Source organism: Sus scrofa, chromosome X, assembly GCF_054392235.1.
Source record: "Sus scrofa isolate SSC_HxYL_T2T_F1_AM1 chromosome X, Sscrofa_HxYL_maternal_Yorkshire_Landrace_v2.0, whole genome shotgun sequence".
Classification (NCBI taxonomy): domain Eukaryota; kingdom Metazoa; phylum Chordata; class Mammalia; order Artiodactyla; family Suidae; genus Sus; species Sus scrofa.
In genome coordinates this window covers 124,617,336-124,642,754 of record NC_139401.1, presented here as the reverse complement: position 1 = coordinate 124,642,754, position 25,419 = coordinate 124,617,336, and the positions used below count along the sequence as shown (strand labels likewise).

General features: G+C 40.4%; 1 protein-coding gene across 37 annotated transcripts in view; it reads left to right on the top strand.

Annotated features, from left to right (window-relative positions):
* ATP11C (ATPase phospholipid transporting 11C) overlaps positions 1-25,419 on the top strand; it is a 180,488-nt gene that overhangs the window by 140,981 nt on the left and 14,088 nt on the right. For all 37 annotated transcript variants that reach the window (XR_014835874.1, XR_014835873.1, XR_014835870.1 and 34 more), the window contains 6 exons: positions 757-902; positions 6,183-6,242; positions 12,285-12,412; positions 18,792-18,927; positions 21,099-21,164; positions 23,411-23,514. Coding sequence is in view for 31 of the 37 variants with exons in the window: in XM_085008905.1 (XP_084865031.1) it covers positions 757-902; positions 6,183-6,242; positions 12,285-12,412; positions 18,792-18,927; positions 21,099-21,164; positions 23,411-23,514 (640 nt within the window). In the remaining 6 variants the exon portion in view is untranslated. The remainder of the gene's footprint in view (positions 1-756; positions 903-6,182; positions 6,243-12,284; positions 12,413-18,791; positions 18,928-21,098; positions 21,165-23,410; positions 23,515-25,419) is intronic.

Below are 25,419 nucleotides of genomic sequence, written 5' to 3'. Positions count from 1 at the left end.
AGGAGTACTTGGGCTGCTGCTCAGCCTTGCAGGACATTTTGTCTAAAATGTCTGTAACACATTTAGTCCACACCAAAAGGTCCTTGAGATTTGGTCATGTCCAGAACCATTTGGCATAGACCAAATATGCTCATGGACATTTTGAATAGGACCAGATTTCAGAGATCTTTTTGGCATGGACCAACTGTCTTATGGACCAGATATCTTGACATTTTGGACAGGACCAAATTTTAAGGATCTTTGGTGTGAGAACCAACTGTCTTATGGACATTTTGGCCAGGGCTAAGGGTTTGCTAACCACTACTCAGAATATCATTCAGTATAAAGACTTAACCATCTCACTGTAACCCTTCAGATTTGAGCTTTTAGACCATAAATCCCTGGTCTCTGAGTTGCTTTAATATAGCACCTAGTCTGGTGCCATGCCTAATTAAGCACTTACTAAGTACCATTAAAATAATTTTCAGATTTAATTTTTCCCTCAGGATAATTTTTGCCTTATGATTAAAATAATGATTCTATTAATTGTTTTATATTGTGTTATAAATAGGTAATTGCCAATTAAACTTAATTTTACTTTTTATTGGTAAGTCTCACTGCCACTGTTAAAAGCACTTTGTGTTTTAAAAAAACAAAGCTGAACTTTTCAGTTGAACTGTAACATGCAAGCAAGTTAAAAATGTGAAAGTAGCAAATCAGGGGGTTACTTATTCTATGAAAATACCCTATACCTATAGAGATTTTCTCTTTTTTTAGGTATTAAAGGCAAAGAAGGTCGGCAGGCAGCCAGGAATAGTGATTATTCTGTTCCAAAGTTTAAACATTTAAAGAAACTGCTCTTGGCTCATGGACATCTATATTATGTGAGAATAGCACACCTTGTGCAGTATTTCTTCTATAAGGTATGTGATAAAATATTTATAATATAACTTACGACCGTTTAACCCAGCATTAGCTCAGCTTAGTTACATTTTCCCCCCCTTTTTCATGTTGCTTTTACTGTCTTAGTACTGAAATTTGGTCAGCAAACCAGAGGCAGTCTATGTAACGAATCAGAAACCAGAAATTCCTTTTAATGCAAGAGATTTGAGATAAAAATTTTAAGTCGACTTTCTTAAAGTGTAGTTTAAATACAATACAATGTACCCATTAAATGTTTACAGTTTGATTTTGACAAATGTATACATCCATGTAACTACCACTCAAATCAAATATAAACCATTTCTCTCACCCCGGAAAGTTCCCTTTTGCTCCTTCCCAGTCTCCTCCACCCTTGTACCAAACAACTAATCTGATTTACATTACTATATGATACATAGTCATATATATGGTATATAATATATACATTTGGATATAATGTATGCAGTGTACACAATAGGTTTGCCTGTTTTAGAACTTCATATAAATATAATCATATGCACTCTTGTGTCTGGCCTGTTTCACTTAGCATGGTTTTGAGCGTCCGTGTTGTATCATCTGTGAATAGTTGGTTCACTATTTATCCTGAGCAATAATTCTAAACTACTGTTTGGTAGCTGAATCCTCTTTTCAAATGAAATTACACAAATGAACAGATAGAAACAGGATTGCATTGACTTCGTGGTGATTTGGCCAGGGCTGTTAGTTTGTAGAATGCCCCTGGATTTGAGTTGGTCTAATGTTTGACTATTATTAGATTCACTTATGCATTTGGGCATGGTTACCACAGAAGCAATATTGTAACCTGTTACGGTATCAATTGGCACAGGTTGTCACTGTCTCATTCATGATAATGTTAACTTTCATAACTTGATTCAGATGGTGTTTTGAGGGTCTCAGGGCTCCTCAGTTTTGCTCTGTGTAATTTCATTTGGAAAAAGAGTATTCTGCTGCTTAAACCAGATGTTTTATTCTGAGGTGAAATTCATTACTATCATTATTCATTCTTTTACTCAGATGGTCATAGATTGGCCTCTTGTGTCCTTTCACCATGGCCCCATTATTTTTTAATTTGTATTTTCTTGTGATAACATTTAATGTGAGCTCTACCGCTCTAACAGATTGTGTATGATACAGTATGATTAACTGTAGGCACAATGTTGTACAGCTGACCTCTAGAACCTACTCATCTTTCATAACTAGGACTTTATACCCCTTGAGTAGCAACCTCCCATTCCTCTCTTCCCCTGGTCCCACCCACCCCTTTATTTTCTGGTACTACATGATGTTCTGGGTTCCTCTTGTATTTTTCTGCCCCAGTCCTGGATTCAGACTTTTCTCCAAGGATCACTGGTTCTTTTTATTTGCAAATGGTATTTAGAAATCAAGATGTGGATGCTAGTTGTGCTCATTTGTGCTGAACTGAAGTTGTTGGGCCAGAATTAAAGGTTTCAGTATGAACTCAATACTTGAAGTCTCTTTATACTGATGCATAATTACAGCCAACACCGCAAGGTTCATCCCACCCTTGCCTTTTTTTGTTGTTGTCTTTTAGGGCCACACCCATGGCATATGGAGGTTCCCAGGGTAGGGGTCAAATCAGAACTGTAGCCACCAGTCTACACCAGAGACACAGCAACTCAGGATCTGAGCCGCATCTGTGACCTACACCACAGCTCATGGCAACGCCGGATCGTTAACCCACTGAGCGAGGCCAGGGATTGAACCTTCAACCTCATGGACGCTTGTCGGGTTCGTCAACCACTGAGCCACAATGGGAATTCCCTAATCTTGCCCTTTTGCTTACTAGTTGCTCCTTTTTCAGTGGTGAGAAACTCAGTCCTCATCCTCATTATGTTTATTTATTTGCTAAATCCGCAAGTACACTTAAAGTAGTTTCAGAATAGTTAACTCATATTCCTGTGAGAAACAAACTTACTTGAGTAATATATTTGTGTGCACTTTTTGTCTTTAGCCTTAGAGTATGTAGTCAAAATACTGCTTCCAAAGTTACTTTTTTTCTTCTTACACATTTCAGTGTGGTTATGTTATTTATTTACAATACAGTTAGGGTCTCTCGGGCATTGAGCTCAGTAACTTAACAGCCCCACGTGGTGATGGATGGTTATTCTCTCTTACCTTCCCTTGGTAGTAGAGCCCATGAAGATAGACCCTACAGCTCTGCCTAGCACTCTAATCCTATTGCAGAAGCTTGGTTTTGCCTCTTTGAGATTTTGGCCTGCAATTCAAGCAACTGCCACCAGATGGAAGGAATACTCTGTTAAGAAAAACAGAACAGGCGTTCCCATCGTGGCGCCGTGGTTAACGAATCCGACTAGGAACCATGAGGTTGCAGGTTCGATCCCTGGCCTCGCTCAGTGGGTTAAGGATCCGGCGTTGCTGTGAGCTGTGGTGTAGGTCACAGACGCGGCTCGGATCCCAGGCTGCTGTGGCTCTGGCGTAGGCTGGCGGCTACAGCTCCGATTCTATCCCTATCCCAGGAACCTCTAGATGCCGAGGGTGTGGCCCTAGAAAAGGCAAAAAGACAAAAAAAAAAAAAAAAAACCATTAAAATGGCTAATGCTTACAAGTGGTCAGTAATCTGCATATCCCTGTTTCCAATTTAGGGGGTTATTTATGTAGATGGCCTCTGTCTTCATTAGGATCTCTTTGGCCATTGTCATCCTAAGTGACTCATTTAGCAGTATTCCATTTTTAGTGCTGCTTTTGGTCCCGAGATGATTTCTAATACTTTTGACCCTCTTTGGCTGAGCTAAGATGCCTTCCTTCCTCTTATCTTGCCATTGCGCCTTCAAGTCATTATCGCCTGCACCTGGAGTACTTCAGCGACAGGTCTTCCTGCTTTCCATTTCTCCGTTCACTCCTTTTTGCATAATTTATCCAAGTTAATGTTTAGAAAAATGCCGCTTTTCAACTTGTCCTCCAAAACCTTCACTCTCCATTGTCTAAGAAATAAAACTAAGAATTAGTTCGTCTTTTAAGGCACTTCCTGGCTTACCCTACATGATTAAAATGCATGTGGCCTTGCCTTGGTTCCTTCCATCAACATATCCTGTTCATCTTTAACACCTAGTTTAAAATCTAACGTCTTTATTTATTCAATCAGCAAATATGTTTGAATGTGTTACCATGTGCCAAGCATTGTTTCAGGCCTTGAGAATTCAAAATGGAATAACACGGGCAAAGTCCCTCTTTTCATCAAACTTACATTCTAATGGGAGAGTCAGACCTCTCCTTCCCACAGAGGACCCCCATAATCCACACAAAGCATTGCCTCCTCCAACCTCAGAACACTTTATATACATAAAAAATGACTCTAGAGTTCCTGCTGTGGCACAATGTAATCTACAGTGTCTCTGCAGTGCCAGGATGCAGGTTTGATTCCCTGGCCCAGCACAGTGGGTTCAAGGATCTGGCATTGCTCCAGCTGCGGTGTAGGTCGCCTCTGTGGCTGGAATCTGATCCCTGGTCCAGGAACTCCCTATACCATGGGGTGGCACCAAAAAAACACCCAACCAAACAAACAAAACTCTAGAAAGGCTACTGACAGTACTTTGCATTCTACCAGAAGTGATACTTACAAATGTTGTTCCAGGTGATGACCTTGGGGGCTCCAACGCTTTGATGCCATAGAACTTACTCAAAACAGAAGTAGCCGTTTTCTTTAGAAATGTCTTCCAGAGCCTGTAGTATATTCATCTAAATATCCTCGGCTATGACAGATGTTCATATTTTCAGGATCCATTGGATTTTTTAAAACAGCCCTAAGTTTCCCAGCCTGGTACATTAGCTGAGTAAGAATGTGTGACAAAAGGAAGAAGACTGGTTTTTTGACATGGCTTTAAAATGGGCTATTGAAATTGCTACCCAAAAAGAAATGCAGAGACACCATGAAGAGGTGATAGCAGCACTCAAGTACAGTCACAGTCTGTATTGAAGGATAGCTCTCATTTGAAAATATTACTTCTAGTAGTTTTGCCTGAAGACATTAATTTCAATATTTATCTTCTCACCTACTGGCTTTTACTGCCTTATGAATTCTCAGCTTGTAGTGTTTTTTGTCTTTCTTAGTTTTGCTTTTTTAGGGCCTCACCCGCGGCATATGGAGGTTTCCAGGGGTTGAATCAGAGCTACAGCTGCCGGCCTATGCCACAGTCACAGCAACCCAGGATCCAAGCCACATCTGCAACCTACACCACAGCTCACGACAACACCGGACCTTAACCCACTGAGTGCTGCACCACAATGGGAACTCCAGAAGGAGAGTCAGCTTATAGTTTTTTAATCTGCTTGATGAGATAGTAACAGACGGTAAAGCGTTAGTTGATATTTGCTCATGTCAGCATATGCTATAAAAATTTCCTGGAGTTCCCGTCGTGGTGCAGCAGAAACGAATCTGTCTAGGAACCATGAGGTTGCGGGTTCGATCCCTGGCCTTGCTCAGTGGGTTAAGGATCTGGCATTGCCACGAGCTGTGGTGTAGGTTGCAGATGCACCTCGTATCTGGCCTTGCTGTGGCTCTGGTGTAGGCCATTGGCTACAGCTCTGATTAGACCCCTAGCCTGGGAATCTCCATATGCCGAGGGTGCGGCCCTAAAAGGACAGAAGACAAAAAAAAATTTTTTTCCTGTTTGTTGGCATTAATTTACTTTTTTTTTTTTTTTTTTTTTGGTCTTTTTGCCTTTTCTAGGGCTGCTCCTGTGGCACATGGAGGTTCCCAGGCTAGGGGTCTAATCAGAGCCGTAGCCACTGGCCTACGCCACAGCCACAGCAGCCTGGGATCCGAGCCGCGTCTGTGACCTACACCACAGCTCACAGCAACGCCGGATCGTTAACCCACTGAGCGAGGCCAGGGATCGAACCCGCAATCTCATGGTTCCTAATTGGATTCGTTAACCACTGTGCCACAATGGGAACTCCCAGCATTAATTGACTTTCTGATATACACTTTATGTCAGTTTACTTTGTGATGATTTTGCAACTCTACTTGGCATTTAAAATGTAGTATCATTAAGTGTTCATCTTGTATTTGCTTATTTCCTCCCTAGAAGAATAGCAAGAGGTTCTCATAAAGTAATTTGAGATCCTTTTCTGCCTTGGTAGGACAAAAGTTGGTATTAATATGAATGTAATCATTTAGTTTGAATGGTTTTCTTAGCACTCTGGAGTAGCAGTTTATTACATTGTGATATTAGAAAGTTGATCAAGTGAAAATATTAACCCTTTTCTTTTTTTTTCCCCAGAACCTTTGTTTCATTTTGCCACAGTTTTTGTACCAGTTCTTCTGTGGATTTTCACAACAGGTTTGTTTCCCTAGGTATTTGTCATAATGTAGTTTATATTTGCTATTGATAAATTACCTTTTGAGCTCCCTTCGTGCTTCAGTGGTTAACAAACCCGACTAGCATCCATGAGGACACAGGTTCCATCCCTGGCCTTGCTCAGTGGGTTAAGGATCTGGCGTTGCCATGAGCTGTGGTGTAGGTCGCAGACACGGCTCCTATCCCGTGTTGCTGTGGCTGTGGTGTAGGCTGGCAGCTACAGGTCTGATTCGACCCCTACCCTGGGAACTTCTATATGCCACCAGTGTGGTCCTAAAAAGCAAAAAATAAAAAATAAAAATAAATAAATTACCTTTTAAGTGTTGGATTGTAGACGTTAGAGAGATACGCCCAAAATAAAGGAACCGTTTTTTTCTTGGTTCGACAGTTGATCTTCTTGACCTGTTTTTTTTTTTGTTGTTTTTTTTCATTATTTTAAATTTTATCCAAAAACACTTGGCATTCTTTTCCTTGTACAAAGTTTTGTTCACTTACATGTATTAAATAATTTTATAATCAAATCAGGATCTAATTACCAATCAAAACTATTTAGTGAGGTATTGTGTTATTTCCTAACATATATACTTTCATATCAGAGCTCATCTGTAAGTTATTGGCCTGGTTTTTGACAATAGCAAATTTTTATATCTTTAGTAATGGTCTTACTGTTACCTTCTTTTTGAAAGTTACTTGGTACATCCTGTTGGAATTGAGATCCTTTAAAAAATTATTATTTTTTTCTTTTTAACAGTCTCTACAATGTTTTCTAATAATCCTAGAATGTTGTTGATTATTTCATTAAAGTCTCATGCTTTTGCAGTTTCTCAGGTTGATTTTCTAGAAAAACATTGATGTTTCAGCTGGCCAAGAAGATTCCTGGATATGGCCTTAGATTCGTTAAGCGATTCTACACTTTTTGCCCTCTGTTGAATATTTATCACATAAAGAATATGCTATAGGTTAACTTGATACGTAAGTGTTGGGATGAGCAAGCATTTTTGTAGGTTTCTTTTAACAGCTGAAGTGGATTTTGCATTGCTTCCAGTGGAAGTATAGCTAAATAAAGGAGCTTTAATGCTCAGTGACTCAGAAATTTTGTAGTTAATGTATGAGCAATTCAATGATTTTTGCCAAGCTGAGCTGCTGGTTACATCATCACAGGTATTAGAGACTGAGTTTCTAAATTTCAAGGCATGCGCCATTCCTCATGAGGGGAAGTGATTTTTCCTAATTTCTTTGCAGTATTTTTAAGAGAATGTGTTCTCATTAGGAAGTAACTGCAGTCTTTCTCTTGAACTTGCCTCTTTGACATTTGGAATGCTGTTTCTTACATCAGTGCCATGTCATCAGCCCCATGATTCCAATTAAGCAGATCACTTTATGAATTAATCATTTACCAGCTATAGGAAGTGCCATCAGCCTTCTTGCATTCAAAACAGTATTAATAACAGTTTTATAAATTCTGATGAATCTACTTTTCTTGAACATTCAGATAACTATTGATCAAAATGTTTATAATTTCTCATTTCCTTGGATGATGAATGCAAGTTTTGAAAGACATTTTCAAAATCTCTAGCAAAATGATAAAGGGAAGTTGGCTTTTTAAACCATGTTTACCAAGCACAACTTGTATGAAGAAAGAAAAGACTTATTCCTGGAGTTCCCATTGTGGCTCAGCGGGTTAAGAACCCAACCTAGTATCCATGAGGATGTGGGTTCGATCCCTGGCCTCGCTCATGGTTGTGGCTGTGGCATAGGCTGGCAGCTGCAGCTCCAATTTAACCCCTAGACTGGGAACTTCCATATGCCGCAGGTACAGCTCTTTTAAAAAAAAAAAAGCCTTATTCCTTATAAAACCCTAAGCTGTCAGATCTCTCCTTAGGTTCCCTTAGGAGTTGATGTTTGCCTTTTCAGTTGCTCAACTGGTATGTTCATTTAACAAACACATCTCGAGTGCCTACAGCGTGTGAGGCTAAGTGCTGAGGATGTAACAGTGATCCAAACTCTTACCCCATGGAGCTTGTGGTACAGTAGTGATGGGGGAGAGACAGACAACAATCATACAGATATATTATGTTGTGTACTAATCTGTGCTCTGAAGAGGGAAAAATGTATAATAAGTGGATGGAATGTGACTGTGGAGGAGAGCTGCTGTTTAGACAAGCTGATCTGGAAAATTCTGTCTAATGAGGTGACGTTTGGGCAGAGATCTGGAGGAGAAGAGGGAAGGAGCTATGCAGACATGTTAGAAAGGTAAAAGGAAGGTCTCTGGGGGTACTGATGAAATATACATCTCCTCCCCCCCTTTTTTTTTATTTTATTTTTAGGGCCCAATGGAAGTTCCCAGGCTAGGGGTCGAATCAGAGCTACAGCTGCCAGTCACAGCTACAGCCATGCCAGATCCAAGCCAAGTCTGCGACCTACACCACAGCTCACTGCAATGCTGAATCCTTAACTCAATGAGCGAGGCCAGGGATCGAACCCGAATACTAGTTAGATTCGTTTCCACCGTGACACAACGGGAACTTCCCATATCTTTATTTTTTACTTTGGCCTTAGGCTGGTGCTGAATGTAGAGACCTTTATTGCAAATATCTGTGGAATACATATAGGTAACAAGCCTTTTTCAGTTCAGATCTACTTTAGGTGTTCTCTACAATCCTGAAACTTGGAGAGTGAGCCATGATCCGGATATAGAAATGGACCAGGATTCAGATTCTTTAAGCAAAAAAGCAGTTCTTTTCTTTAGCAAAGCTAGGATACTAGTGGTCTTTTTTTCTTCATGAAAAGATAGCATTTATAACAGGTTTAACAAAAAACAGTGTTGTCAGCTAAACCTGTTGTTTGTTTTGAGGACTTCTCTGTCTCCTCTAATTATGCATCTTGAGAATTACAATTATCTCTCATGTACCCTCAAAGTACCATAGTGGAACAAAAGTAGATTGATGCTTCTTTTGTTTGAATGAAATTTAAGACTAAATTACACACCAGTCAATCTGAGTTATTTTTTTCAATTTTCTCATTAACGTAAATGGATAGTTTCCATTGAAAATGTAGTGTTGTGTGCCAACAGACTAGTCTTCTCCCTTGAGAATTAAAACGACTATAACACCTTTTGTAGGGAGTCCTTTTTAATTCAGTAAAATATTTTGCTGACCTTAAAGCTCTGTATGTGCCAAGTACCTCCATGTCCTGCATGGAGCACAATTCTGAACTTCTGAGAAAGTTGCATGCATTATGTCTTGCTTTTGTCCCTCCTACAGGCCAGAGCTGTGGTCCCTTCCTCTGGGTTTCCCCAGCTCCTTACAAGGAGCTCATCACTCTGCCTCCCCTTCTAGAACTTGAATTCCTTGGCAGACAGGGCATGAACCTTTTCTGTCCCCAGTATTTGTCACTTAGTAAACACTCAGCAAATATTTTTGAAGTCAACTAATGAATGAACTAATGCTCTATTTAAGTTGTTCTCAGCCTTTTTGAGTCCACCCCCATTGTGATAGTAATTGCATCATTCGAGCCATTGACTGAAAAATGCATAACTGTGTTAATTTATGTCACATTTAAATGCATTTTACTAATCAAAAAGTATTTTATATATGTGAAGAATACATGTGAATATGGGATATTATTTAGGTTACATATACTGATTGTATGACAACATGTAGAAAATAGATGTTTGTGGAAACTTTGTAGAAAAATACTGAACTCAGTATTTTCATCAAAACAAGGTTTATTTTTTTAAAAATTCAATTTTTTTAAATAAAGGAATGTTTCTAATATCAGATCAGTCCTTTACAAATATTTTCTAGTTTCCAGTCTCTACTCATTCATTCATCCAGTATTTATTGAATGTTTTCTGCATGGCTCTGTTCTAGGTATTCTTGATTGCCAAAGCCAGGAAAACACTTGTAGTTGATCAAATTAGGTTTATTACTCGATGCAACAAGAAAAAATGTACACCATGAGGAACAGTGGGGCCTCTTAGGAAGAGAGTATTGAAAAATTTGGGCTTGGGTCGGGTCATTTGGAGAAGGGATTTAAAGGAACAGTGCTTTACTGGGTGCTGTTAACCAGTAGGGGTCATTTTATGACTGGGCATTTTAGTCATTCTTACCTGGGAAGCCAACATGTCAGTGGTCAAGAAGCAATGGTTCACCCATCCTGGCCAGAATATAGATGTCATTATTGTTATTTGGACGATATGTATATTCTGTCTGTGTTCAGATGTGATTATGGAGTGGTGTGTTTTTGTCTCCTTCCATCATCGTCAGCACAGAGTGGCCTTGTTGGACATTGCTCTTCTGTGAAATTGTTCGTGTTCAACAGAACATGAGCGCCTTGCTGTGAGTGCCAGGCCAGCTTCTGAATGTCAGGGACTGCTTTGTTTTTTTCTCAAGCTACAGCAGTAGAATAAGTAAATAAAAATCCCTGACCACATAGAGCTTGAATTCTAGTGTGAAGAGAGTGACAGTAAACATAATAAATTTATAATGTTAGTTAAAAGCTGATGAGAGGGTTTTGGGAAAAACAGGATTGGGAGAACGTGTTCAAGAGAGAGGAAGTGACAAGTTAAACCAAGGTTGGTCTCACTGAAAAGGTGACACAGGTCAGAGAAGCCAGATCAAGTGGGACTTTATAGCCCCACCACTGTACAGACTTTTTAACTTTCAGAGGTGAATCCCCTGGAGAGTTTGAACAAAACAGTGATTTGATTTGACTTAGTTTCTATTAGAGCTACTTGGACCATTGTGTTGAGAATAGACTGCAGGTTAAAGGAAGAAACAGGGAGACCAATTAAACGCTTGTAGGGTAGTCACAGTGGAGGTGCTGAGAGGTGATGTTCTGAATATATTTGAAAGCAGAGCCAAAACACTTCTTAATAGATTGGATGTGGGTTGTGAAAAAGAGAGGAATCATGGATGAATCCACAATTTCGGCTCCAATTGATCGGCTTTAAAAATATTACCCTTTCCTGGGAGTTCCCGTCGTGGTGCAGTGGTTAACGAATCCGACTAGGAACCATGAGGTTGCGGGTTCGGTCCCTGCCCTTGCTCAGTGGGTTAACGATCCGGGGTTGCCGTGAGCTGTGGTGTAGGTTGCAGACACGGCTCGGATCCTGCGTTGCTGTGGCTCTGGTGTAGGCCAGTGGCTACAGCTCCAATTCGACCCCTAGCCTTGGAACCTCCATATGCTGCGGGAGCGGCCCAAAGAAATAGCAAAAAGACAAAAAAAAAAAAAAAAAAAAAAAAAAATATTACCCTTTCCTGAGATGAGGAAGGCTTCGGGAGTGGCAGGTTTGAGATGGGAGCAGGTCACAAAATCAGTCCTGGACATAAGTTTGAAATATGTTTGACACCCAAGGGGAGATAGCAAGTGGGCAGTTGCGTATATGGGGACAGGTTTGAACTAGGTGGGTATATTTGGGAATTTTCAGTGCATGGATTGTATTAAAACCACAGAACTGAATGAGATCACCTAGAGAGTGAGTATAAATAAAGTTCAAAACACCAAGTCTGGAATATTCCAACAGAAGGATTGCAGAGAGGAGGAGAATGAGAAAGAAAGGCTAGTGAGGTAGGAAGAGAATCACTCATTTTGGAAGTTTTCCTGAGGGAGTTCCCGTCATGGCTCAGCTGGTTAAGGATCTAGTATTGCCACTGCTGTGGCTGGGGCTACAGCTGTGACACGGGCTTGATGCCTGACCTGGGAACTTCCACATGCTGTGGGTATGGCCCTGAAATTTTTTTAAAAAGTGGGGGGGGGGATAAATAGAGCTGATAGCATGTAAATATTCTAAATAAGATCCTATTTTAAAAGGAAGAGTATATTACTATGATGCATTACAGTGTTAGTTTCTTTTCTATAGTCATCCATTTGAATGACCTTACTTAGAAAACTTCCTTTGCTATCACAAGAAGTGTGAAAGGAAACTGTCTTATTTTAGTTTGTGATTTTTCTAAACATTGAAATAACCTCTTGCAGCTGATTATTCGAGTACATGTATTTCTCTTCTGTTTGTCATTACAGCCACTGTATGATGCCGCTTACCTTACAATGTACAATATCTGCTTCACATCCTTGCCCATCCTGGCCTACAGTCTGTTGGAACAGCACATCAACATTGACACTCTGACCTCAGATCCCCGATTGTATATGTAAGTTGAACATATGTAAGGTAAAACCTGCTCAGACTTTCAAAGTTGTGGATTTCATTTGATCTGCAGGTAGGAAAGACACAGAGAACTTCCCTCCTGATTTGATCACCAGGTTCTGTTCTGAATTTTTAGCTATTTAAACCAGATCATCCAACTAGAAAATGACATATTTCCTAAGTGCATGTCCTGTACTTGAGTACATGTGAATTATTTAGTTCAGAATCAACAATTCCTAAAACTTGGCCTACATTGTCATAGAGTCCTGGAATCTTACATGAAGACACAATATTTTACCTACCCGACCCTCCCACCCCCCAAAAAAAGGCCACATAAAGATCTTCGGTAGTTGAGAATATTGATTCCTACCTATAATAGATTAAACTGATGATATTCTGTTAGGCTTTCTCTCGTAAACTGTGCCTGAAACATAGCCTCCCTGCTTTGTTAGCCCCATTCTTAAAATGGCATTGTTGAAGAAAACAATCAACTCATCAAGCCATTATATTCATTTTGTGTTAGTTGGAAATAGATGCTTTTCTCCACGGATGGGTGACTTGGCACTAGCCCCAGTTGTTTAACCCATGATTAAATTGGATTTTTATAAGTTAAGCCTACAGCTAAAAGGATAAAGATGTTAATTTACAGTAGATTGTAAGCATTGCTAAATAGTGGAAAACAAATGCAATAGAGAGACTTGGATGCAGTTCATTTGTGTGAAATGTAGGTACAGAAATAAAAAGATGTCTTGGAGTTCCCACTGTGATGCAGCAGCTCAAGGATCCTACTGCAGTGTCTTGGGTCACTGCAGAGGTGCAGGTTTGTTCCCCAGCCTGGCAGGGTGGGTTAAAAGCTTCAGCGCTGCTGCAGCTGCAGCTCAGAGTCAGTCCCTCCACATGCTGCTGGTGCAGCCATTATTAAAAAAAAAAAAAAAAAAAAAAAAAAAAAGGAATGTCTTTAACCACTATGACTTATAAAACTCAAATTTAGGAGTTGTTGGACCTGACCAGATTTATAAAATCTGTTATCATTTTAAAGGTATTATGAAAAATTTAAAATATGCACAGAAATAGCAAAAATACTATTAATATAGTGAACTTTTTCCCTGTCCTCACCACTCAGCTTCAGCAGTTATCAATTCAGGGCCAGTCTTGCTTCATTAATAACCCTATCTTCTTTATCAAGGACTTATTTTGAAGCAAATATCAAACATGTAAAATAGTTATTTTAGGAGTTTCCGTCGTGGCACAGTGGTTAACGAATCCGACTCAGAACCATGAGGTTGCGGGTTCGGTCCCTGCCCTTGCTCAGTGGGTTAACGATCCGGCGTTGCCATGAGCTGTGGTGTAGGTTGCAGACGCGGCTCGGATCCTGCGTTGCTGTGGCTCTGGCGTAGGCCGGTGGCTACAGCTCTGATTCAACCCCTAGCCTGGGAACCTCCATATGCCGCGGGAGCGGCCCAAGAAATAGCAACAACAGCAACAACAACAACAAAGACAAAAAAAAAATAGTTATTTTAGCACATATCTCTTAGAGATAAGAACTTTTAAAAATAAAAGTACCCTATCATACTGAAAAATTTAACAAATCTACAATATCATCAAATATGCAGTCAATGCAGAAATTTTTCCAGTTGACTCATTTCTTCATTTTCTTTACTGTGTGTGTGTGTGGCCATTCCTGTGGTACACCAAAGTTCCCAGGCCAGAGATCCAACCCAGGCCACAGCACTGACAATGCAGGATCATTAACGCGATAGCCCTCCAGGGAACTCCTTAACTCATTTCTTTTTAAAGAATGCTTGTTTGAAACAGTATATAAGGGAGTTCCCATCATAGTGCAGCGGTTAACGAATCCGACTAGGAACCATGAGGTTGTGGGTTCGATCCCTGCCCTTGCTCAGTGGGTTAACGATCCAGCGTTGCCACGAGCTGTGGTGTAGCTCGCAGACTCGGCTTGGATCCCGTGTTGCTGTGGCATAGGCCGGCGGCTGCAGCTCCAATTAGACCCCTAGCCTGGGAACCTCCATATGCCTCGAGAGCAGCCCAAGAAATGGTAAAAAGACAAAAAAAGAAAGAAAGAAAGAAACAGTATATAAGGCCCATACATTGTAGTTGGTCAATATGCTTCTTGAGTCTCTCTTAATCTGTCGGTTAACTTGGCAATTTATTTGTTAATGAAATTGGACCATTTATCTGACAAGAGTTTCCCCGATTCTAGAGTTTGCTGATTGCCTCCTCATCTCATTAACTTGTACTTTTCCCTAAATTTCTTTCAAAGGGAGTTAGATCAAGAGGGGAATCATAATAACCTTGATAGAAATCTTTCAGAGCTTCAGTTTCCACAGGCTCTTTTTTTTTTCTTCTCTTTTTAGGGCTGCACCTGTGGTATGAAGTTCTCAGACTAGGGGTTGAATAGGAGCTTCAGCTGCCAGCCTACACCACAGCCACAGCAATGCCAGATCCAAGCCGCATTTTTGACCTCACAGAGACAGCATCAGGTCCTTAACCCACTGAGCCACAACGGGAATTCCTGCCCTACCCAGTCTTTTTGTAAAAGGAGGACCCAGGGCCCAGAAATGACTTGCCTAAGAACTCATGGTATGATGCAAGGCCAGAGCAAGATCAGATTTCAGTCCTCCTGATGACCAGCCTCTGCTCTTTTCCACGGGCTGGTGGTTTTCCAATACTGAGCAGCAATATTCTATATTCAGACAGCAACTCAAGTGAATCCTGGTAACAGCTCCTCTGGGTGAAGTGGGGTTTGGAGGCACTGAGCAGAATCCCTCCTATTCAGTCCCACCGAGAGTTCAAGCTTAATCACCTGCGCTCTGATCCCAGCTCTGCCACTTATGACATGGCCTTGCTCAGATTACTTGACTGAGACGTGCCTCAGTTTTGTCTTTAGTAATAATATATCTAATTACACTGTTTCTGTGAGGATTAAATGAGTGACTATATGCAAGAGAACTTAAAATGGTGCCTGGCACATGGTAAATTTTCAGTAGATGGTAGCTTTTAATCTTATTATTCTAACACCCTTAACATAACTTCAGGGCTGGGCTGAACACTTTGATACATTAAGAATGTTGAAACTGGAGTTCCTGTTGTGGCTCAGCGGGTTAAGAACCCAACATTGTCTCTGTGAAGATGTGGGTTTGATCCCTGGCCTCGATCGGTGGGTTAAGGATCCAGCATTACCTCAAGCTGCAGTGTAGGTCGCAGATGCAGCTGGAATCCAGTGTTATGGCTGTGGTGTAGGCAGGCAGCTACAGCTCTGATTCGACCCCTAGCCCAGGAACTTCCATATGCCATAGGTGCAGCTGTAAAAAAAAGAAAAAAAAAAAGATTGACACTTGCAGCAAGCTGTTGAATACAAATGATTATAAGGGTATACACGGAGTTTTAGTTTACCACATGATTTTGCATAGAGCCACATCTGATGGAGAAATGAAAGCCATGGCGTACCTGTCACCCAGTCCCCAGATGCAGCTTCCTGCCTGCCTGCTCATCCAGGCTGATGAGACACTGCTCTCAGCCTGTCTCTGTTGTAGATTACTCTGTTACTCTGAGCATTCCTTTTTAAACATCAAGCCCCAGTCTTCATGTGTAGCTCTCTCTACATTTGTACCACCTAACACTACCTGTGGCATTGTGTAGCATATTGTAGATATCACCTTCAGGGACATAGTGGCTCAGGCATTTACCAAAAGTTTTGACTGAAACATGACATAAATGGATCTTTGCCTATTTTTTAAAGAGAAATTTGAAAAGTGAACTGTAGTTCGTTTCTATAGGGTAGAGGCATCGTTTGTGTCTTCTGAAACTTTAAAAGGAAAACAGTCCTAGTACACCTGCTGTCTCCCATCATATGGCAGTGCTCAGGCCTGTGCTGCTGCTCATCCACTCCCCCATCTTCATTCTCTTTTGCGTGTTCCCTCACATTGGCTGAGTTTACAACAGGCTCGTCATTCATCTGAATGCAGCTAGAAAGCCTCAGCTATAGTTCAACATACCATGGCGCCCCTTTCTTCCCACAGTATGTAGTGTAAATCCAGCGACTAAGCCAGAAAGACAGGAACAGCTTCCACCTCTGCCCAAGTCAATGACTCTCAAAAGCCTCATTGGCTGGCAGTTGCTGGGCCCTCCTTGCAAGTATCTTTAAGGGAGGTGCCTTCCCTATGGCTCCCAGTTGCCCTGGGAACAGAATTTATTGGCTATGGGGAGGGCTTGTTTCTGGGAAACAGCTACTTTTTCCCCCCTGCATTTATTCTAGGGTAAACAGCAGCGTATCGCTCTACATATACCCCTACATTTCTGAGTTTGGCATACACCTTGAAGTCCTAATAGGCAAAAGTTGCTTAAATGCTATTTTTTAGGAAGTCCCACAGCAGTCCATACCTACTGAAGGAGGATCAGCTGTATTTACATTAAAATTCTTTCTGGGAGTTCCCGTCGTGGCACAGTGCTTAACGAATCCGACTAGGAACCATGAGGTTGCGGGTTCGGTCCCTGCCCTTGCTCAGTGGGTTAACGATCCGGCGTTGCCGTGAGCTGTGGTGTAGGTTGCAGACGCGGCTCGGATCCTGTGTTGTGGCTCTGGCGTAGGCTAGTGGCTACAGCTCCGATTAGACCCCTAGCCTGGGAACCTCCATATGCCGCGGGAGCGGCCCAAAGAAATAGCAAAAAGACCCCCCCCCCCCAAAAAAAATTCTTTCTTATTCACTACAGCCCAGTGTCATTCTTGATAGTATAAGTGGAAGGTGTGCTATTTAAATTCTCTTTTTTTCTTACCCCAGGGCATGTGGAAGTCTTAGGTCAGGATTCCAATCTGAACCACAGCAGTGACAATGCCAAATCCTTAACCACTAGGCCACCAGGGAACTCCTAGATACTTTTTGAGAAATGTTAAGAAGAATTTGAAAGAGTACCTAGAAGAATTCCATGCACAAACCCATCTTCTTTCTGCAGCTCTGCTTCATTAGAATTGATAACCTTCTTCAACATTCCGACTTGTACCCAGAAGACTACTATTTTTGACAGGTTTTAAACTTTTGGTCTGTCCACCTGCCCTTTATCAAAGCATGGCTATACAACTTCAGACATGTTATTTGACTTAATTTGAAAAATACAGGAGTTCCCGTCGTGGCTCATCAGAAATGAATCTGACTAGTATCCATGAAGATTCAGGTTCCATCCCTGGCCCTGCTCAGTGGGTTAAGGATCCAGTGTTGCCATGGTCTGTGGTGTAGGTTACAGATGCGACTCATATCTGGCTTTGCTGTGGCTGTGGTTTAGGCCAGCGGCTGCAGCTCCAATTCACCTTCTATCCTAGGAACCTCCAAATGTTGCGGGTACAGCTTTAAAAAGACAAATATATGTATTTATGAAGGGCCCCCAAGGCCTAAGAAAGGTTAATCTCACAGGAAGAAATCTTGATTAAAAGAAGTATTTTAAGGCGTTCCCATTGTGGTTCAGAGGTAACAAACCCGCTAGTATCCATGAGGATGTGGGTTCAATCCCTGCCCTCACTCAATGGGTTAAGGATCCGGCGTTGCTGTGAGCTGTAGTGTAGATCACAGATGCAGCTCAGATCCCTTGCTGTGGCTGTGGCATAGGTCAGCGGCTCCTGCCCCTAGCCTGGGAACTTCCATATGCCACAGGTGCAGCCCTAAAAATAAAAAAATAAATATTTTAACAAGTATAGTTGGAAAGCCATGGTAGCTTAGTTGAGAGCATATGATTGAAAGTCACCTCAATCTAGGATCATATCCTACCTCTGTCCCTTACTGAGTGAGCTCTGGTGTACTGCTGTAATAGTGGTTCCCAAATTTTACTGTGCATTAGAATTACCTGGGCAGTTTTTAAATTGTTCTGGTGCCCAGGTTACACTTCATGCCAGTTAAATCAAAGTGAGGGTGGGAGCCAGGTATCAATGTTGTAAAAAATCGATGGTTCCACTGTACATCAAAGTTTGGGAATCATTGTGGTATACCTTTTTGAGGCTCATTATTTATAAATGGGAGTGGCACGAATACCTGTCTCGTGTGAATAAAAATGGACAATATAAAACTCTAACCCGCTTTTATTACCATATCATAAGTACTCAATAAATGAGAGCTAATTATCATTGATGGCGTTACTATTGTCAGTGGCCAGAATCTTAGAAGCACTTTGACAGTTTGCTCCAACACCTCAGACAGGAGGTGACTGCACAAAGACAAAGCTGCAGACTTTTACCAAGAGCCTACCAGTCCCTCAGGGGTAACTCCGTTCATTTTAACAGGGTCAAACCATGTGTGCACCTTTGGCATTTCACTTTATCTTTTAATAAACAGCCTACAGAGATCCATTAACCTATTTGTTTTCCCATTTCTCAATAGGAAAATTTCTGGCAATGCCATGCTACAGTTGGGCCCCTTCTTATATTGGACATTTCTGGCTGCATTCGAAGGAACAGTGTTCTTCTTTGGGACTTATTTTCTTTTTCAGACTTCATCTTTAGAAGAAAATGCAAAGGTAAAAGAAGTATCATTACATCTTTTGGTATTATAAGCATGACTTAACTTTTTTCCTGTAGGTACTGGATCTATCATACACGTACTCTAGCTGTAATCATGTTACAAACTATTTTTCTAAAGGTATAGTATTTAGTTCTGACACATTCGTTAGAACAGAGGTGTTGAAGTAAGAAATCACTTCCTGCATGCCTAGCTAACTAGAGACCTTATATGCAAACGTCTGGAAGTTTAACTTGGCTGTAATTTTTGCTAAATAAACAGAGTTCTTGGGACTTCAGCCTTTGGACCCCCATACTTTGATGTGAGCAAGGCTTTTCCTGTTTTAAAAGCAAAGTCTGACTCCACTCAGTTCTTATTCGTAGTGGCCTTCCATGCTTAGAGTTGAAGGGCAGAGCTGCCATATGTTTGCAGTATTTGCTCAATATGTAGAGAGGTAATTCCCTTCTCTTCCTCCTTCCTTTACACATGGGAGCATAGTGTTTTCCAGAAAGACTTCACTGATCCTGCCATTGCGCTCCCAGCAAGTGACTCCACAGGTCAGCACCTGCATTGGGGTGGTTTTGCCCTAGCTGTGCTCTAGGAGAGGATTGCTGATAGGGTGAGGTCGTCCCGCAGCCACCCAGTGGAAAGTCAAAGCCACCACCCTGCATGCTGCTTTCACTAGGTTCTTTGCTTTTTCTGGGCTTCCCTTTTAATGGTCACTCCTTCTTTATAATCATAATGTAAAACAAAGCTAAAGTTAAAAAAGACTTTACTGAGTACAATGACTGTGTCTAAAACCTAGACAATCAACATCCGTTAGGGAAGTGATAGGCTCAGTGAATCTGAATAATACTTTAAAATTAGGTACTATACCTAAAACTTCTTTAATTTGGACTAACAGAAACTGGTTTAGTATGAATCCATTAAAATTATTACTCACTGAGTAACTGTTAAGGAAAGCCACGTCTAGTAGTTAAGCACATGTAGCATTTGCCAGGGAGAATGCCTGCTAAATCTCTGCATGTCCTTGGGCCAGTCACTTCAGTTTTCCAAGTCAACTTTGCCCAACAGTAAGAAGAGATTAGATTTTATGATTTCTCAGGTCCTTTCAGCTTTATGACTGATGCTGTAACTTCCTACTTTTTATTTTATATTTATTTGGCACATAAATTGTAGACAGCTTACTGTACTCTCCTGCAGTCCTGTTGACATGGTTCATTTGCTCAGCAAACTCTACTGGTGGTGCATGGGGAGCCTCAACTCAGCCTGTGTCCAATTCATCACTCATTTTGAGTTCTTGAAGTCCAAGTTAATTAGATTTTATTGTATATGTTGGCTATAAGTATAAGAACTACTATTAGCAATTAAACATAACACCATGTATGATTTGATCAAGTCCTTTTTTTTTGCTATTAACCTTAATTTTTTGTTTTTATTTTTAAAAAACCTTTTACATTTCATTTTCTGTTTTAATGTTATGCATTCAGATCTTGACAGCGTTTGGTAAGCATATGTGCCATTCATTGCCATCGTTTGGATTTATACATGGTATCTGCTTTTCTTTGATGTGCACATGCTGACAACAGCCAAAAAGTTAGGCTCTGTATATTTACAGCCAAAAAGTCAGGCTCTATTTTATTTTTTTTTATTGAGGTATAATTGACATAACGCATTAGTTTCAGGTATATAACATAATGATGCGATGTTTGTATTATTGAATAATCACAATAAGTCTAGTTACCCTCTGTCATCATGTACTCTATTTTTAAAATGTGAGTCCATTTGTCTGCAAGTTCATCCTTATTTGACATCTTTAGATCTGTATTGTAGGGTAAGCCCATATCAAACTCTTTAGAGACATGAGTCATCCAAATGAGTTATTTTGATGAATATTACTGTTAATGGAATAGGGTTTTTTTCTGCCTATATCACACCAGTATGTTCCCTGTTTTATGCTGCATGGAATCATGAAAATAAACTCTACCAACCACATATGTGGTGTACCTATCCAAGAGAATTTAGGGTCACAGTAAGACCCAGCATTTTGGCCTGATCTTTTGAGCAGATATTTCCCTAAACAATTTATACAAAAATCTCTGTCAGTTACACACAAGGTTAAACTTGTATTTCTATTATTTTTAACAGGCTGTGTATTCATGGTACATGTAATTGTTGGATATTTTTCAGGTATATGGGAACTGGACTTTTGGAACCATTGTTTTTACAGTCTTAGTATTCACTGTAACTCTGAAGGTTAGATTTTTATTTATTCAAATATGTTTAATTTTAATTTTTGTAATACTTTCTGGTCTTATACTAATATGTCTTTTTTCTTCTAATCTTGATTTTTATTGTGAATTGTTATTCAAGTCTGAATGCTTACTAAAATTATGTGTGATATTAGAGATTTGGACATTTGTATACTATTTGTGATCCATTTTTTCCAATATATTGTGTATTCTCTCTTTTTTTTAACTTATACACCATACTTATGTTGGAAAACTGTTCCTCTTTCCTGCTGTTTTGAGACATTGATGATAAGTGGTGTATAAACAGGCTGTGAGTATGTGTGTGTTTCCATGTTAAGTACATGAATATTTTTTAAAGTCATGTATCCGTCTATATATAACATATATATATTATATATATATATATATCTGTTTATATATCTCTTTAAGAATGCCAGTCCTTACAACAGTTTGGGTACTTAAGACTTAAGGAATATAGGTGTTTGTGAGTAAGATATGTGTGCCAAAGAGCTTGGTAGTGATGATGTTTTCTATAATATATTCATCACTGAAATTTACCCATATAGTGATTAGATTCATAAGACTCTACAGCAGTAACATAAGGGCAGTTTTGGCAAAATCATCGGCATTAATGTGAAGCCATATAATAATGCTCTGTATTGAATACTACCCTTGAGGCTCATGAGTTGAGACTCCCTTGAAGGTATAATCAAATTATTTTGATTATACAAGTAATAAACACCTCACATGGGGTCCAAGAATGAGTATGTTTAAATGAATTCCAGTATGCCCAGTAATGAGAACGAGAATTCAAAGTATAATTGACAAAAGACCTCTAATCATTTCCCCTCTGAATTTTTATCCCTGGTTCACTTCTCATACTGAATAGAACTAACATGTTTGCATTATTCATCTAGTATTTCAGTTATATTTTAGGATTGCAAAAGAAAATGTTACAGTTCATCTCAGTTTAGCCACTTACTCTCTGGGTGTCCTTGGGCAAGTGACCTCGTTTCTCTGTACCTCCATTTCCTCTTCTGTAAATGGAGGTAAAAGTACTACCAACCTCTCTTAGGGTTTTTTTGTGTGTGAGAAGCCAATTAATGAATACATATAAAGCAGTCAGAATGGTGTCTGGCACATAGATCATGCTCAGTACAATAGATGCTTACTATTACGTTTCACAGGATCACGATTTGAAATGGAATCCTCCCCCTCTTTTTACCCCTGCCCTTGCATTTGGCCCCAGGGCCTCCAAGTGCCCTTTGTAGTTAAAGTTGGCCTTACTGCAGCATCTTTCACCTGTCCCTCAAAAGCCATCCACTCCGTCTTCTTTGCGTAGGTAGTGTTTTGGCATTTTCCCTAGCAGAGGACTAGTAAGAGTGCAAGAGTGGGCTACCTTAACAATGTTATCAATATCCTGTTTATGAATGAGCAACTATTAGCAGAGCGTTGAGGAGAAGGGTGTCACAGCAAGTAACAAAACTGAGACACCACCTCCTCTCGAAGAAGTAAATGTCCCAGATGGTAGGCCGTGTGGCCCAGAAATTTTAAGCAAACAGATCAGACCATGCTTTTTGTTTTTGGATTGCATTTGAAAATCCCAGGTGCCATAATCTGAAGAATCAGCCAGCCCTGGAAGAAACATGAAGGGATTAAAATCTATAGCAACTGGAAAATGTTATTAATTTAATGGAATAGATAAGGGTTTTACAGTTGAAAGGCACACTACATAGGACTGATGATCTATGGCTCCATGATGCCTGATTTGGAGAGCTAGTAGTCTTTGCATCTAGTAACCTCCATGTGTGTTGTGTTTGAGGTCTCACAACTCCTTTGTATAGTTTGTCTCCTCTTCCTAGCTACTCTCTCCCTCTCCTGCTTTTCAGTATAACTGCTTCTACCAGCTAGGCCTTCTCCTTTTGCTCCTTGACTGCAAGCACTTGAGGACTTGGGGCTCCAGCCTCCTTGATATTACTGTTTCCTCATTCCTCACCCTTCCTTTAGTAGCGAGGCATCTGCAACCACATACTTCCTTGACCTCACCTCCATGCCTGTATCTAGAGTCTGAATGCCTTAGGGACAACTCTGAAAAGTCTGGGTTCAGTTCTTCTAGTTCCACTCTGTTCCGGTTGCCCGGCCCTGGCCGAATCCTCCTACAGGTATCATATTGTATGTAAGTTATCAAATACCATAGGATACCTGTTACAGTTTGGACCTATTATGAAACCTCTTGTGTTACCTTTCCAGCTCGCCTTGGATACTCGTTTCTGGACATGGATAAACCACTTTGTGATTTGGGGTTCTTTAGCCTTTTATGTGTTTTTCTCATTCTTCTGGGGAGGAATTATATGGTAAGCAATTGTACATGTATAATATGTAAGTAACAAGCTATATGTATGTGCATTGTATGTGCAAACATTAATTATACTGTTAAAGTTTGGATTATAGGAGATGGCAAGTCTTCAATATTAATGGTCTGGAAGGTACTTCTAGCTAATAATGCTACTAATTTCAGGTGGTATTTCAAATGCAAGTATATAGAGTGAACAAGTTGCTTAAAAGACCTCCCTTCTGGTAGCCTCTGTCCAAACCTTTCAACTTTAAGGTGTGTAAACATCTCTCTGTGAAGTGAAACTAATTTTTAGCATGACCTTCCAGATGATTTCCAGTGGAAATACTCATCCTGTGAAGTCAGTACATGTATAGTGGCCAGTAGATATATTATTATCCATGTAGACCCTCTTCTTTTTATGGTATATTACTCTCATTCTTGTTGCTACAGATGTGCTCAAGACATAGAATATATATCAGTTAATATTCAGAGGGTTATATCTTTTTTTAATGTCTTTTTTTGGGCCGCACCTGCGGCACGTGGAAGTTCCCAGGCTAGGGGGTCAAGCTATAGCTGCCAGCCTACACCACAGCCACACCAGATCCAAGCTGTGTCTGCGGCCTATGCCACAGCTTACAGAAGTGTTGGATCCTTAACCCACTGAGCAAGGCCAAGGATTGAACCTGCCTCCTCACAGATACTAGTCATACTGCTGAGCCACAATAGGAATTCCAGAGTTATATCTTGAAATCACCATCCCATTGTTTTGGACGAGGTAAAGGTAGACTACAGCTTGGACTTAAAAGTTCATTCAGTTCATCCAGGAGTTCCCGTCATGGCTCAGTGGTTAACGAACCTGACTAGCATCCATGAGGACGTAGGTTCGATCCCTGGCCTCACTCAGTGGATTAAGGATCCGGCATTGCTGTGAGCTGTGGTGTAGGTCGCAGACATGGCTTGGATCCCACATTGCTGTGGCTCTGGTGTAGGCCGGTGGCTACAGCTCCGATTAGACCCCTAGCCTGGGAACCTCCATATGCCGTGAATGTGGCCCTAAAAAGACACAAAGACCAAAAAAAAAAAAGTTCATTCAGTTCATCTTGGTTCAGTAGATGTTTATTCAGAATCCATTTTGTATGAGCCACTCTGGGGGATACAAAAATGAATAGACTGTACCCCTGCCTCAAGGAGATTAGAGTCCAGTGAGGAACACATAAGCTATGATTGGGAGAGTTAAAAGGAATGAAAATAAGTTAGATTTTCATCTCCTTTCCTTGCTCTTAGAGGCCTGTATTTTGTTTTTAAATATTACACTTTTTTTTTTATTATTATTAATCAGTGCCTTCCCCTGACAAGGATGCCAGCAGCAGAGTGCAGGGCTAGAGTAAGCCATGGGGTGAGATTCCAGGAATATGTGTTTTCACTGATTTGACCAAAATCATATATACAAAACATTCCACGTTATCACAGAGATGTGAGGACCATGTTTATGTCCATTGCAGCTTAATTAGAAGAAACTTTTACTGTTTTAGAAAGCTTTTTTAAATAAAAGCCTCAAGAAATAAAAATATGGGACTTCCCAGGTGGCCTAGCTTTTAAGAACTTGGCATTGCCATTGCTGTGCTAAGGATTCTATCTCTGGCCCAGGAACTTCTACATGCCACAGGCATGGCCAAAAAAGAAAGAAAGAAAGAAATATATGAAAAGCCTAATCACTTAGAGAAGTAGCAGTTCTAAAAAGTTTAATTACAACATTTATTTGACACCTACATGAGTAATTATTGACGCAATGAAGCTGAAGGAAGTCTCTGTTTTCTTTAATAATATACAAATGAATCAAAGTTTATTAACCAAATGTAATACACAATTGTAGGCCTGCCTACAGTACCATCATTCTGTCTAGGAATCTGTATAATCAGCATCT